General features: G+C 44.8%; 2 protein-coding genes across 8 annotated transcripts in view; one reads left to right on the forward strand and one right to left on the reverse strand.

Moving 5' to 3' along the window:
- Positions 1-15,854, reverse strand: part of MGAT4C (MGAT4 family member C) — a 586,007-nt gene that overhangs the window by 280,957 nt on the left and 289,196 nt on the right. The gene's annotated exons all lie outside the window — the stretch shown is intronic.
- Positions 2,936-15,854, forward strand: part of LOC128326829 (uncharacterized) — a 53,177-nt gene continuing 40,258 nt past the window's right edge. The window contains exon 1 of the mRNA XM_053254497.1: positions 2,936-2,967. Within this exon, the coding sequence (XP_053110472.1) occupies positions 2,951-2,967 (17 nt within the window). The 5' untranslated portion in view covers positions 2,936-2,950. The remainder of the gene's footprint in view (positions 2,968-15,854) is intronic.

The raw sequence follows: 15,854 nt of genomic DNA on the forward strand, positions 1-15,854 counted from the left end.
GCTGATTTGACCTCCATTGAAAGAGAGTTTCATAGGTGGTGGCGTTGTATGCTGGCCCCAAGCAAGCCTCAGATTGTAATGAGACACGTGAGAGAGGCTCCCCAGAAGATCTCATGGTCCTGACAGACTCATATGGGAAGGAAGCACTCATCTGAACACTGACATACTGCAACATTGCAGATCATGGCCCTTGTTTTGTGGAGGAATAACAAACTCTGTGGAATCCTTGCTCCAGGGAGATTAATCTGGCTCCTGCTCAGATCTCATCCTGGCACCAGGTGGAGGCTGTTTTAAACAATCCAGGCATTTCAAACTGCTACTGACCATTTCATCTGCCGTGCTTTCTCTCCTCTTGTATTTTATTGCTACTTAGTTTCTATGTTGCTTTTAATGTTTTGCGTTTTTATTTTTAAGCTTTGTGAGCCACCTGGAAAGCACATGTGCAAGGAAGGGTAGGAGACCAATTGACTGAGACAAATAAATAAAAATAAATTGTGCAGGCAATAACAGCATGCCATTTCTTTAGCAAAGAATGAAACCTGGTGGATAAATTGCACACATACGAGTTTCTGCAGATTGGACTCAGTTTATGCTTTAGAGATTTTGCAAGTATGCTCCAACATTTTGTGTCGTGTGGCTTTTTAATTTTCACATGGGGCTCCCCATGTGAAAGTGAGATGGTAACCTCACCATATGTAGTCTAAGCCTCAAAAAGAAAAGAAAAAGAAAAAGAACACCAAGAAAACAACAGCAACAAAAAACCAACACCAAGTGTTTGAATCAGCCTTGATACCAGAACCAAATGTTCTATCCACTGCATGGTAGGGGATGGGATGTATTACGTTGTTTGTGGCTTCCCAGAAACATGCATTTCCCACAGACTAGTTCTCAGGTTAGGGCAAATGGAGGTAATTGCCCTAGAGAGCCCCACACTGCAGGTGTAGCTTTCTCAAGCCCTCATGCAGAGAAAGAAGAGCCTCATGTCCCTGTCGCATTACTTGGCCCTGCCCCCTGGTTCAGAGAGAGAAAGAGGTCTTCTCCATTCAGAGCACTCCAGTCCCAATCCCATGTGATGTTATGGGGAAGGGAGGCACAGCCCTGAATCACCCTTTTTGTGACTGAGCACAGGGGCAGAGCCACCATTTGGCGAACGGGTTCAAAGAACCCGGGCTGCCGCCAATCAGGGGCCGTTGCCTCACGGCCCCGACACACACACCCCAGTAGCTGATGTCAGATGTGGTGGTGTTGGTTTAGCTCCCGAGTGGAGGCTGCATGGGCCCCGTTCGGGAGTTAAATGGCCGCTGCGTTCACGGTGTGGCCAGGAGCGGCTCTTCCCTGATTTAAGGCAGGGAAGACCTGCTCCTGGCCGCGCTGTGAATGCAGCGCCGGCTGGACTCAGGCTCCTGAACAGAGCCGTGCAGCTGACGTCAGATATGGGGACGGGGTGAGTGGGACCACCACCGCGGCCAGACACAGGCTGCTGGTGGTCTGGCTCTGCATCTGACTGAGCAGCAACTCCCTCCCCACCAATTTATGCCTTGTAGAATCCCTGCTGGCTGGTAGTATATTGGGCAGCAGCGATATAGATAGATGCTGAAAGGCATCACCTCATACTGTATGGGAGGAGGCAATGGTAAACTCCTCCTGTATTCTACCAAAGAAAACCACAGGGCTCTGTGGGCACAAAGAGTTGAAATCAGCTTGACAGCACCCTTTACCTTTACCTTTATTTTCTTATGCAAGCAAAGAAAATTCATTTGGCAGCAGCTGGCAGGCAGCACATTTGCAGCCGCTGCCTCTCCACCTTCCCATCGGTTTGTAGCAATGCCCTCAGCTGAAGAAATTCTTTGAGTCAGTGAATGGCTCTCCAGGTAGTATTTCTCAGATTAGCAACAGAAGTAGGAATTCTGCTAAAACTGGCTTGCCTTTATCAGTGACCAAACAAAGGAAGTGTCAATAATTCCCATTTACAAAAGACAGATAATTATTTATTTTTACAATTATCCTGCCCTGATTCTGTAACGTGTGTGTATATATTTGAAATGTAAGGGCGGGACGACGACACTGCAACTGATTTGCCTTGGGTTCTATAATTGAACGGGGGGGGGGTGATGTCCCTAGACACACTGGACCCATGAAGGAAGGGGGCCTGCTGGCTGGGTGACAGCTCACTCTTTGTTTTTCACTGTTGATGTTGTAGGAGTATATCAGGTGAATATATGATGAAGCTCTTCTCACGATCTGCTTCTGTTGGGCTTGCGGGGAGAGCGGGCTTAGCTCTCCCCGCCAACAAGCAGCCGCTCGTAGCTGAGAAGCCGGATTGGCTGCCCACACGGCTGCCAGATCATATCATAGAGCTGGTGGGGGCTGTGGGGATCAGGGGCTGTGTGGCTCCTGGGAGTCCCAGAATGCCCCGCACAAGTGTGCAGGGCATCTTGGAGAGACCTCCGAGCCCAGTCTCCCGGTGGGGTCTCCTCATGTGTTGCCGTGCCATGGAGCTGCACTGCAGCAGCATGCGAGCAACCAAACGGGGTTAGTGGTGTGCCTCATTTAAGGGGAGGGGTATTTTAGGTGGTTTGCTGCTGGGAGCTGCGTGGCTTCCATGGGAGCAGATGACCAGGACAAATTGGGCTAGGCTCCTTTAGCCCAATTTCGCCTGGTCATGTGAATAGCTTCGATGTATGTAAGGAATGTTTCTGAGCCATGGAAATGTGTGTGTGTGTGTGTGTGTGTGTGTGTGTGTGTGTGTGTGTGTGTAAGTGTCTGCATGTGTGGGAGTATGTTATATTATTTGTGTAGGAGCATGGGAAAGGGCATGCCAGGAATATTTTGTTTTTCACCTTGTCCTTGCAGTTCTTTTGCAGCAAAGACACAGGGAGGAGAAGAAGTAGGGGCTGGGTCCACTCCATCCTTGCTATGCCTCTGCTCCCCAGCCTCTGCAGTACAAACAATGGGAGCCTGTTTCAGGTTGGTCAGCATTTCCTCTGTGGAGTGTAGTCCAGGGTGTTGTGGAAAGAACCCTTTCCCCTCAGTTTTCTCCCTTTTCTGAGTTCTCTGTCTTGTGCATGTCAATTCACTATCCTGGATATACCAAAATCCTGCCCTGGTTCTGTAACATCTCTGAGACCAAAGATTTTGTCCAACCTTGCTGTACCTGGCATTGTTAGACCGTTGTGGCCTCCATTTTCATATACACACCAGGGCCTTTCCCAGACAGCAGGCTTAATTGTGGGATTAAGAGGGGTATTCTAGAGTGAGTTATAATGATATCCATTAGCTGCATATAACTGCAGTAAAATTAATTTCAAGAAACCTTGGGGCCGTTCGCATAGGGCTGCTTTGATGCTCTTCCTCTCAGTTCCTTCCTATTTTTTTCTGTCATACTGCTTGCTTCTGAACTAACATGTACAAATTGGAAGAAAAGCCTTTCCATCCTGGGTATTGGGCACTGGGTCAATCCTCCCTGTGGTGAAGCAAAGTAAAGTTGCTGTCTTGGAAAGGCCCAGGTGGCATGGAGCCACATTCCTGTGATATGGTCCCAATGTGGTTGAGGAGTCTGTATGTAAATATTATGGATGTGCGAACCTGCTTGAGGTTGAGCCAGCTCACACTTGAACTGACCCAGCCATGGAGACGGCCAGTGCACATGCTCAGTGGCCCCCAAAATGGCCACCACCAATGTAGAGAGCCCTGGCACAGGCTGAAAATTGCCAGAAATGGGCAGTTTGGAAGCAGGCGGAGGATGCCAGGGGGAGGGGGGACCTCAGGAGACACACACACCCCGACAGTAGCAGCATCCCCAGAGGCTTCACAATGGTGATAAGTCCAAATTTTTTTGTTTTAAAATTTTGTTTTCCCGTTCCTACCCCCCTTGAGCCAGGTCCAAACTGGTTCAAATGCAAGCTGGACCGGGCCCAACTCTAGTGTACACAAAACTGGACTGGACCTGGTTCGGTTCGAGTCCAGTTCTACTTAAACCAAACTGGGTTTTCTAGTTTTGTGCACCTAGTAAATATTGCAATCCAGTGGATGGAAGTGGTCTCCCAAGTCTTTCTCAACTGATCACCATTCTTAGTAAAAGACCCAGTTTTGACAAAAGGGTCACATTATCAGCCTTATTATGTGACTGATACATGCACACCCACTCCTCAGTTGTTTGGGGTTTCACCAAATGGAAGGTGTGTGTGTGTGTGTGTGTGTGTGTGTGTGTGTGTGTGTGTGTGTGTGTGACAGAATGGGATTTTGACAGTTAAAATGATTCACAGAATTTGTGCGTGTGTGTGTGTGTGTTTAAATAGAGGATCAATATTGGAAAACATTGGAAAAATCTTGCCTGTTTGGGTCAATGCATCTTCTGAATGCCTTCCCAAACAAATACAACCTGGAAACCTAGAAATGCATGCTACGAGCAGCGGATCTGGAAATGTATGATTTACCAGCCTCCACTCAAATGGGTGCAGTTATGAAGCTAGTAAATAACTGCACTTTTCTGCTGGAGCTCCTGGTTTGTAAAGCTGTCACCACTCTCACTTGGTTGATAGCACTGGGGAAATGACCGCTCACAGCACAACAAGAATGCAGATGGAATTGCTTTGACTATAGGTGTCTGGGGAGCTTGCTAAACATTTTATACAGCAACCACATCCTGTCACTTTTCTCAACAGCCAGAAAAAGCTCTATCATATAGATCGCGTGCAACCCATTTTTCAGAATGCTAATCTCAAGTGTATTCAGGCAAGACAAGTCTGTAAGGACAGACAGCTGCCCTAACCTCCCTTTTCAGGCTTACCATGTATAAACTTAATTTGAACTATCAACGGCAAGAAAATGAAATAAAAATATTTCACCATCATCATTATGGACTAAGAACAAAGTCTTACTTCCTGACTAAATTTACTTGAGGAAGCCCCAGTGAAATTAAGAGGACAAGTTCAGCACACCTAACTTACGGCTTTAATTTGGACAGGACATCAGCCAGATGTTCTTAGATTTTGGCACATACCTCAATATATCAAAAGGTAGGTCTCTCAGCAAGTTGTAGCTTATTTTAGCACTTGATAAGAAAATTGGTTAACATCCTGACAATGGAAACAAGGACTTTAGGGGGCTCTGCAGGAACATACTAGGAGCCCTCACACAATTCCCCCAGTCCTCTTATGCACATGCTGTTGCATCAGGGGGTGAATCATTCTGAGCATTGCTTGTGCCCCAGAAGCACTCTGTAAGAGCAAAAATATGTTGCTGAGAGTCAGCGACATTATTCTTTTCTGTTACCCTCACATAAGGGGAAAGATGGTTATTTAATAAAAGAACAACCTCATTCTATGAAGAGTGGTATTTTTTGTAGAACGGTAGTTTTAAAATAACTTTGCTTTCTTTGGAGACTTGCCAGGAACTTTTTCTTAAACACAGGAACATAGGAAGCTGTCTTCTACTGAGTCAGACCATTTGCACAAAGGTTCACCTCCAAGACCTCTGGTCGCTGAAGCATTATATCCAGTCCTGGACTCTTCCATAGCCATGGGTTTGTGACAATTTTCAAACTACAATCACAGACAGCAGTGCAGACCTACCCCTTCTGTCACCTATCTGGCTATGGAGTTGTCCAGAAACAGAGAAGCCACCATGTCCCATCCCAAGTTGTCGGCCTGTCAAATGGCACAGCCACATAGGGACATTGCCTCTTCCCACTCTGTCCCTTGCTCCCCCTAATATGAGAGAAAGGGGATAGGATAACAGGATGGGCACTAAGTGCTTTGCTGCCCAAGAATGAAGCAACAATGGTGTATGTTCACAAACGCATATGCTCCAGGTGGCAACATAAGCAGAGCACCCCATCACAGCACTGGGAGCATAACAAATGGCTGTGTTGGGGGAATCTGGGGTTGAGTTTAAATGGCAGCCCCAAGCAGGGATCCTGGAACAGCCAAATTCTTTTTTCCCCACAGAAAGGTTGGGGACGGAGGGCCCAGCCCCTTCACCATTGGGAGTTTGTGGTCCCTCAGTTTCCTCATGAGAATAGCCAGTAACCAGGGTCCGCAGCGCTCCAGTCAAAGGAGAAATTTGACATGTGTGATGATGATGGATACCGACCCGAGGCACACCACGCTCACTCAAGAGAGTGTCAGGCCAAAGGGTTACCGCCTCACAACTTATGAGAAGAACCATCACAGGAGAGGAGAGAGAATTGCCGAGCAAAATATCTAATAATATGTGACGTCAAAACAGCCCATTCTCCCACAGACCACTCTCTCATGAGAGTGTTAGGCCACTTGGGGCTCTATATCGAGCCAGGTTGCTGTATGGAGGAAAGCTGCGGGGGCAGCTATGCCGGCGACTGCTCTCCCTGTCTTGGTGACGGCTGCCAGGTAGCTCTCAAAGCTCGCCCCCTGCCAGTCCGTCCACCCATGTGGGCATGTGTACCCTTGTTTGTGCCCTGAAACGGTGACCCTGCTCACATGGGGTCACTGGAAATCAGTGTTCCACTTTCCAATTCTCTGTGCTGGCAGATCTGCATACAGTGCAACGTCAGACTGAACTCAGGAGTTTTGAATGGGTTTAAAAGTCCATCCATGCACCCGATCTTCCCCAGGCAGGCTCAGGTATATGCAAGACTTCACAGGGAAGGCGGGGTTGTGTTGCAGTGTCTTTTCGTATCTTTTACCATGGAAAGATGGGGGCATCACATGAGTGGGGCCCCATTGTTGGGTTCGCTCAACTCATGAGCGTGCAGTCTGATGGGAGACCTAGGGTTTACAGCCACATGGTCATCCTTAGTAGTCTGGACCTCTCATGAAAGGGATAGTCCACTGGCAGCAAGCTGCCAGGAGAGAAAGAGTGTGGTTTGCTCTGCATGGACTGCTTTGATGGGGTTATAGGGATGTGCACAGAACCTTGGAGCTGCGGTCCGACACCAGGGGGGTGGCTGTTTAAGGGTGAGGGAGGGTGCACTTACCCCTCCCACCATGTTCCCCCCACTGGCGCTTCATTATTTTCCAAAATCCATGGGGTGGCAGTGTACCTCCCTGCTGCCCCTTCCCCCATTGTTGGCCGGAAAGGCGGAAGTATAATCTGCATGTGCACCCACCCTCTTGCATGTACACGTGCTGCACACATTGCACATCACACACACATGTCACATAAAGGGCCTCTGGACCAGTTCCGTGTACATCCCTATGGGCTGATTCCTTGCAACAGCATCCTAGGTCATGGCGGGACAGATGCCCCCCCCCCAACCAGAATCCTTTGCCCTTCCTCATATAAATATTCCCTCCTAGGAAGTCTTCTTATTCCCTTCCATTCCCTGAGTAACACAGAAATATTTATCCCCCCCACTCCCCCCCCCACAAACAGAGACCACCCCCTCAAAATCATGCTTGGGCAGGACTGTTTAGGTGCAGGACTCTTTGGAGGGTAGTGGTAACATCTCTATCTGAAGAAGCACTGACATGGCATAGCATTTAAAGGGATTTAAATCCTTTCCCATCCATGTAGGTGCATGGCTCTGAAAATTAATGATTGCACTCTGCACAACCCTTAAAGATCATGACCAATTGCAACTGCTCTGCTGATGTGCTGACACTGTCCATGGAGCTTTCTGGGATCGACTTCAACAGCTGAGCACCAGGGAGGGGGTCCCCTCTCCTGGAAGTGGAGGTTGGTAGACTGTGGTTGGAAGAACATCTGCAATATACAGTTTAAAATTGAAACTGCAGGTTCACCAACCCCCAGTTTCATATTACATCTGCATTCAGCCAGTATAACCAGAGAGATTAAGAAGCTTCTTCACTGGTTCCCATTTATGATCGTACACAGCAAGAGTTGAGTTTGGCCAATGTAAGTGGTAAGATGCTTTTAACATAGTATTGAACTAGTACATTTGAGCAACCTTTCACTTTTTTGTAGGGGTGATACTTTTGAGGGGATTTATGAGTGTTTAGATTTGGCAGGGGAAATTCAGTAAAATTAGAGGGAAACTATTCAAATGCTTCAGGGGCATGTGACAAGCTCCCATTAGTTTCAAAAGCTGTTTTTCAACTGCATTGGGTAGCCATGACTCTGGGAAGCCCACAAGCAGGAGATGAAGGCATGCCCCCCACTTCTGCTGTTGCTCCTCTGCAACTAGTGTTCAGAGGCATCCTGCCTCTGAGCCAGAAGGTAGCCTATATGCATCAAGACTAGCTTTTAAAAAATCAACTTTGAACCTAGCTTTTAAAAAATCAGATAATTCAAACCACATCATCCAATAAATACAGAAAACACAACAGAAATACGTACAGTAATAACCTGGTAAATTCAAATGTTAAAAGGACCTTCAAGTCAAGTCAGAAATAGAAGTTTATCTGAATTGTCTTCTACCATGGAAGCCTACTGATTCCTGATGTACTTGAGGCTGCATTTGAACTTCTAATAATACTACCAATAATAATAGCAGCAACATCAACTCTGTGTTAAGAGCTTGAGGCACTGGCTTTTCTTTAAAAAATACAATTGTGTGCTGCTAGAAACCCCTTTGTGCTAAGCTATACATTCCAATTTCAGAAATAAATATGGTACAAACATCCTAGCATAAGTGAAGAGAAACATGACTATAAGGAAACCAACACCAACCCGCACATTTTTGAAGTTTTTAGAACTGAAAACGTATTTAGATATTACAAAAGGTTCCTCATTTTATTAGAAGATAATGGTAGTTCAAGTCTATTGCACAAATATACATACCCATACATTCATTTCACAATCCTTTACAATTTGAACCTCTGCATCACAATGGAACTTCAGAATACTCAATATTGCAAATAATAGAATAGAATATTAATAGAATGAAGACAATTACATCTGTTAACAAAGATATTATAGAATCAAAATTGCTGGAAGTATTCCAAGGTCTCCTAGGTCACTTGCCTGCAGTTGAGAAGGAGCATGATCCTACATTACTACATTACTAAGGAAGCTAGCCTGAGCAATACAGGTTTAGGTTTTATTGCTACTACTTACGCTGCACCCCAATACATATTATAGAGGCACAACTGTGACCCCGTACTTATGGTGAGAAGTAAAAATGGGTTCTTTCCCCATTCTTTCTAACCCTGAAGTTTTTGATGTTTTGTGCTTGACAGTATCTATACTTCTGGTGTGGAAAGTTAGTACAGATGGTCTATCTACTGTGTAAATTTGGTGAAATTAAGGAAAAAATGACAAAAATGATGTTTCCGACTTGTGCTACTCACAGGCATGCCCCACCCAGCCTTTTGAAGCACAAGGCTGGGGAGTAGGGTGTTCTGATCGGCCAGGAGGCCTGAGTGGGTGGGGTGAGCTATTTACCGGTGCCCACCCAGGCCTCTTGTGAACAGTGATCCTCCCCATGTGAGCAACCCTGTGTGGGCTTTGGGTGGTCATCCTTTTGGGGGTCAAGTAGACATTTTTTGGGTCTCCATATAAGTTGGCAAGTTGTGGGGTGGGGGAAGATGGCAGGTGCAGTGTGGGTCTGTTGGCTTTGGGTGGTCATTCTTTAGGGGGGCCAGCTAGACATTTTTTGGCTCTCCATAAGTTGGCAAGTTGTGAGGTATTTGTCAGGACATGACCATCCTCAAAGGCTGAGCAGCTTGGCGGGGCGGGGGGTGATCTCTGCCAATACCTTGACCTTGTCAGGTCAGTTAAGAAGGTCAGCAAGCAGCCTCTGGGGTGTGATGCTGTTCTGAGCTGTGTATTTGCCCAACATAAATTGAAGTGTAATTGCCCAACATAAATCAGTCTAGGGACAATAGCTGGGCATTTGTTCTACATTAGAACCACACTGTTGGGGAATGGAGCACCAATCCCCAATGCTGCTCCAACTGGCTGTTCAAGAATGTTGTGGCCCTTTTCATACAACTTCTGCCTTGTGTCTTCATTGGTGTGGGGGAAATGGAGGAGTTTACAATTCTCCCTCTGCTGGGAAATGAATCAAATTTTCATTACCTTATTATTGTTATTTTATTGCTCTTTTGCTATTTGAAAAGATGTAAAACTGTAAATTCTAGTAGAACCAATTCAGTAGCGGGGCCAGACCAGCAGCAGCCCGTGTCCAGCTGCCCCTGCGTTCCCGCTCGCCTTGCCCCCTATGTCTGATGTCAGACACAGGCTTAGCCATGCCCACATGTCTGACATCAGATGAGGGGTGTGTGGTCTGCCTCCCCAGCGGGGCCAAGCAGCCAGGTTCAGAAATAAGATTCAGGCTAGCGCTGCATTCACAGCACGGCCAGGAGCAGCTCTTCCCTGCCTCAAAGGCTGGGAGACCCTCTCCTGGCCGCACTGTGAATGTAGCTCTGGCCATCTAACTCCCCAACGGGGCTGTGCAGCCCCATTCAGGAGTTAGATCAAGGCCAGCACTGCATTTGCAGCATGGCCAGGGGCAGCTCTTTCTGTCTTTAAGGCAGGGATGATCCACTCCTGGCCATGTGAATGCAGTAATAATAATAATAATAATAATAATAATAATAATAATAATAATAATAATATGATTTCTATACCGCCCTTCCAAAAATGTCTCAGGGCGGTTTACAAAGAGAAATAACAAATAAGATGGCTCCCTGTCCCCAAAGGGCTCACATTCTAAAAAGAAACATAAGACACACACCAGCAACAGTCACTGGAAGTACTGTGCTGGGGATGGATAGGGCCAGTTACTCTCCCCCTGCTAAATAAAGAGAATCACCACGGTAAAAGGTGCCTCTTCCAGTTAGCAGGGGGCGATAGCCATTTAACTCTCAAACGGGGCCGCATGGCCCCACTTGGGAGCTAAACCAGCCCCCCCCCCATCTGATGTCAGACATGGAGGGCATGTCGGGGCTGTGACAAACGGCCCCTGAGGGGCGGCGGCCTGGGTTCTTTGAACCTGATTGCCCAATGATGGCTACACCCCTGGCCATTTGATATTACAGACCAATTTTCAAAGTAGTTTCATAGTATTATCTTTTAAAGTCATCTGTTGGTACAGATTGCCTGTGTAAATATCAGCAGCTGACATTGTTGAGAGTAGTATTTTTTCCCCCAAAGCAAACATGGCCCCCCATTTTCCTGAAAGCATTCTTTTATTATAGATTTTTACTAGAATCACATTCTTCAGCTCAGTATTCTTTGATCGACAAGTACTGTCTGATTGGCAAACAATACAGCTGTCCATGTGTCACCTATCCAGAAGGATACAGGCCTAGACACATGTTGGGATGACTAGAAATCATTATATTGCCTATACTCTTCTTATACTTACTACTACCAGTGCTTCTGTTATATCTATTATATATATTGAAGAGTTTGTTTGTGGGTTTGTTTGTGTAAAATAAAGTCATATTTCCTGATTACCTACAGATACTAAATTTTGTATACACAATCTTGTCACTTAAAGTAACTGAATACATGAGCCCTTTCTCACGATAGGTGGGAAACGGCTACAGGGTCAGCAGGGAGGAAGCCTTAAAAAGCTTACCTCCACTCAGATGATCCATTTTTGCTTGTTCGGTGGCCTAATCGGCCACCCAGATGATTGCCAGCTTCTACCGGTAGCTTGGAGGGTTAGGGTGCCCCGCCCCCAGAACTCCCATAATGCACCACATGAGTGCGCGGTGCATTATGGAGATCCCCTCTCCCTTCCTCAAAGCCAGCCGAGAGCCCCACAGTCTGTCAGCCCCAGCCAGGATTGGCAGATGATTAGTAAAATGGGGTTAGGAGAGTGCTCACTCTCCTAACCCCATTTGAGAGGGTGGCCCTGGAGGTGGGTTTGCCACCGAGGAGTTGCCGGGATGGGTTATGATCCCAGTAGTACACACTTCCAGGCAAAACTGGGCTGGGCTTCAATAGCCCAGTTTTGCCTGTGCATGTACTGTAAGTAGCTTCACTACTTTTTACACAAGAATATTCTGGGGCAGGGGAAAAGAGTTTTTGTTGTTTTTTTAGAAGAAATTCTAAATATAATTGGCAGATTTTAACTGTTATTGTTCTCAACAGATTTTCGAAACTCAATAATCATCATATAAATAATACAAAACCAAAATCCTGCCCAAGAGAAGCAGATCTCTCCCAGATTCAAATTTTCCATGATTCCAGTTTACCATATAGGGTAATTATTCAGTAAAATGAATCATGTTTAAAGCTGAAATCCTAAGCATTTCAAACTGTTCTTTAACTTCTGTTTTGCAAGCATATTAATTAAAATTTCTTGAACTTTCCTATAAGTGTAATATATGCAAAATGACTTTTCCCAGTCATCAATGGACCTCATTTACTTGTAGCTAATTTTTTAAATGACTGTCATGGGGCAGGGGGAGTTTCTGATTGGTTTGAAAATTAAGAGCAATTTAATGGAGTTTAACAATAGTAAGAAAATACATTGGATATTACAATATCAGCAGTCTTTTAAAATATAAATACTTTGAATACAATTATTTTTAGAAGCAAGATGTTTTACATTCATAAAAACATTTGAGCAAACTTAAGAATTATTTATTCTATATGAATTGGTGAGAGGTTTTTCATATAAGCATGAATTTCTTTGTGCTATTAGTGGGATATGAGAACTCTACTACACCCTAATTATTTTGTTCCTGATACAAGGTTCTGTTTCTTGTCCTTATTTTCTTGATCCTCGTCTTGTTCAATTGTAGTCTGCACTCCTGACATTCCTTCCTAGTCTCAGATTGTTCTGACCTACTGGTTCTTTGCCCTTCAAAGGTTTAATCTAGTTTGGCACAGCTTCTCAACTTCAGTCCTAATTAGTTTTGATGCTGGCCCAGTTAATTCTTGCACATCACTATAGTTGGATTCAAAAATAGTGCTTATATTAAATTATTTTGTTTATCTATCTGTCTATCCTTAGAGACACAAACACGCACATACTAGATCTAATTTTAAGGGATGTTGGTGGCCTCTGAGGACAAATATGAATGCAAATATTTGTGTGTGCATATCAACAAAGACCACTTTACAAGGACTGAAGCAAATACTTGAGGGCTTTACAGGCAATCACAATATGGAAATATGATCCACTGTCTATATGGCTCAGTGCATAAGAAAGCTCAAAAATCAATATTGAATGACCCATGAATTTTCTCCTCCACTAAAGCTCACTTGAATGGTAAATGGAAACTGTAAATATACTTCAATAGTCTCATTAACATCTCCTTCTCACTTGTTTACATCTATTGATATATAAAGTTAGTCAACTGTTAAATATTGCTAATTCATCTTTCTTTGATAAGTAAATTGCATAAATAAATAGAATGAAGGGGGCGATGAGTGGATAATTTACACTAAATATGGAAATCCATCAAAGTCCTATAATCTCAGATAATACAGAACAACTTTCCATATTGATTAGGTACCACTGTGTTAGTTAATGTATCACGATTAATTTAGTTGTGATTGAAAATATGATTACATTGTGATACAGGCAAGGGAAATCTCCTCCTCCTGTTGCAAATTTCTGTTTTCCACCTGAATAATGGAATCTGGCCAGGCAAGGAGAAAAGGCACTGACTGTATTTTCCCTCAAAGAATTGAGCAATGTATCGATTAGAGAAAAGAATGCATAGCTTTTGGGTTCACCCAATAATTTATCTAGCCCATCCAATGCCAATTTGTTGATACCACTTCCTATTGCCATAACATCTACAACCAAGAAGAAGAAAAATATGGAGAAATGTATCATAGGGCTATTACAGAAGAAGTTGACAAAGATCTGCTGCACAGGTTTGGATCAATCTGGAGCTGAGTTCTATGTAACAGCTGAGAGAAAGAAATGAATCAACTTTATATTTCTTATTTGCAGAAAGTAACTATCACCAGATAGTTTGGTGCTGTAAAACTGCTGCCACCAGTCTTTCATTTTGATGCACCCTTTTAACAAAAGTAATAAAAGTTATTTAAAGTTTCCATATATTCCTCTTCTATTCCTTAGAAGTCCAGTGTACTCAAATGTCAGTTTAGTTGACAATTTTATAATCATAACAGAATTGTTCAAGATGAATATTGTTGCCTACATTATGAATATTTTATGAATTACAGTAATTTGTTGTATCATGAACTTTTCTATTAAACACTCTATTTCATCAAATGCATCTGAGGCACAATAACTTAGTAAAGGGTAGGGCATCCATAGTGGGCAATGTGACCAGGTGACACCATAGCCTATTCACACATTATGTTCAAAAAATGTGCAATCTATGTACAAGTGTACACACAGAGAGAACAGCAGAGCTATTCATATGTCCAATGCAGATACAGCAGGACACTTTCTACCTGAACCCAGGTTCACTTTTTATGTGAACACGTGGACAGATATTTATGCAAATACATGTACATACGTGGAGAAACTTGTGGGCTTATACATAAAAATGTCTGAATAAGGCTAATGTAATCTGTCATTTAGGGATGTGCGGACCGGTCTGGCAGTCCAGTGGTATGGAGGTTCGGTCTGGAGTTTGGGGATTTGGGATTGAACTGAACCCTGCCCCGCTTGGTTCTGTCCGGACCAAAACCGAACCTCCAGACAGTTCACGGATTTTTTTAAATAAATAAATAAATGTTCAAGTACCTTTAGCCCTTTCAGGGGGCTTCCTGTATGCTGCAGTGGGGGCGGGGTCCGTGAGGGTTCCCCTCCCCCCTGCCAGCCTCTGAAATCACCGCCACAGCCCAGGAAGCTGACCATTTTTGGCCCATTCGAGCTGCCATACTAAGCAGTGGTGGCCATTTTGGCCACCACCCCACATGCATAAATGGCCTCTATGAGGCCTGGCATGGCCCATGGCCTTGCAGAGGTCATTTACGCATGCACAGTGGCCATTTTGGATAAAACAAAATGGCCATCGCACATGCACAAATGGCCTCTGCAAGGCTATGGGCCATGCCAGGCCTCGCAGAGGCTATTTACGCATATGCGGTGGCAACCAAAATGGCTGCCACCACTCACTACAGAGGCCCAAACGGGAGAAAAATGATCGGTTCCCGGGCAGCGGTGGTGATTTCAGAGGCTGGCGGTGGGAAGGGGAACCCTCATGGGACTCCCCCCACCCGGGGCTAAAGGTACTTTTACATTTATTTAATTTTTTTTTAAAAAAAAATCCGTGAATTGCCTGGACCCGGACCGGGGAGGGGGGTTCCGATGGGGGCCGGACTGGATTTGGCCAGTCTGGTTCGAGTCTGGTTTGGACTCGAACTGAACTGGGCCAGCTGGTTCCATGCACACCCCTACTGTCATTTCCACTTCTTTCCCGCACAGCTCTAGATACAAATAGTTGCCCACCACCACCAGAGACAGGGAATTAATAGATCGAGCATGTGGTCTTCAATGAATGGCAAAGGGTGTGAGGAAAAAATGGTGCTTTAGAACAGGGATTCTCAATGTGTTGGTCCTCAGATGTTATTGGACTTCAACTCCCATAATCCCCAGCCCCAGTGGCCTTTGGTTGTGAATTATGGGAGCTGAAGTCCAATTACATCTGGGGACCAACATGTTCAGAATCCCTGCTTTAGACTGTTTTTCAAAATATCCATGTTTTATATTTCAGCATTTAATTTTGTGGGCACTGTGTGGAAACTAGGTGGTATAGGAAGTCCATGAAAAATGAGATTGTAATGAATAGTAAGTCAGCACATTCTGCAACTGTAAAGGAGCACATAGTTAAGAATGTAATACAAAGGGCTATAGGTGTGTCTTCTAGTGAACACCTTGTGACATCTAGGGAAAAGGCTGAAGAGTTGATTCAAGTTAATGGTTATAAGCTTCCACTGTGTAAGAGTAGGTGAGTATTGTGTACACTATGTACTGTGTAGCCAGCATAGCGTAGTAGTTAAAGTGTTGGACTAGGACCAGGAAGTTC

Source organism: Hemicordylus capensis, chromosome 5, assembly GCF_027244095.1.
Source record: "Hemicordylus capensis ecotype Gifberg chromosome 5, rHemCap1.1.pri, whole genome shotgun sequence".
In the NCBI taxonomy this organism is placed as follows: domain Eukaryota; kingdom Metazoa; phylum Chordata; class Lepidosauria; order Squamata; family Cordylidae; genus Hemicordylus; species Hemicordylus capensis.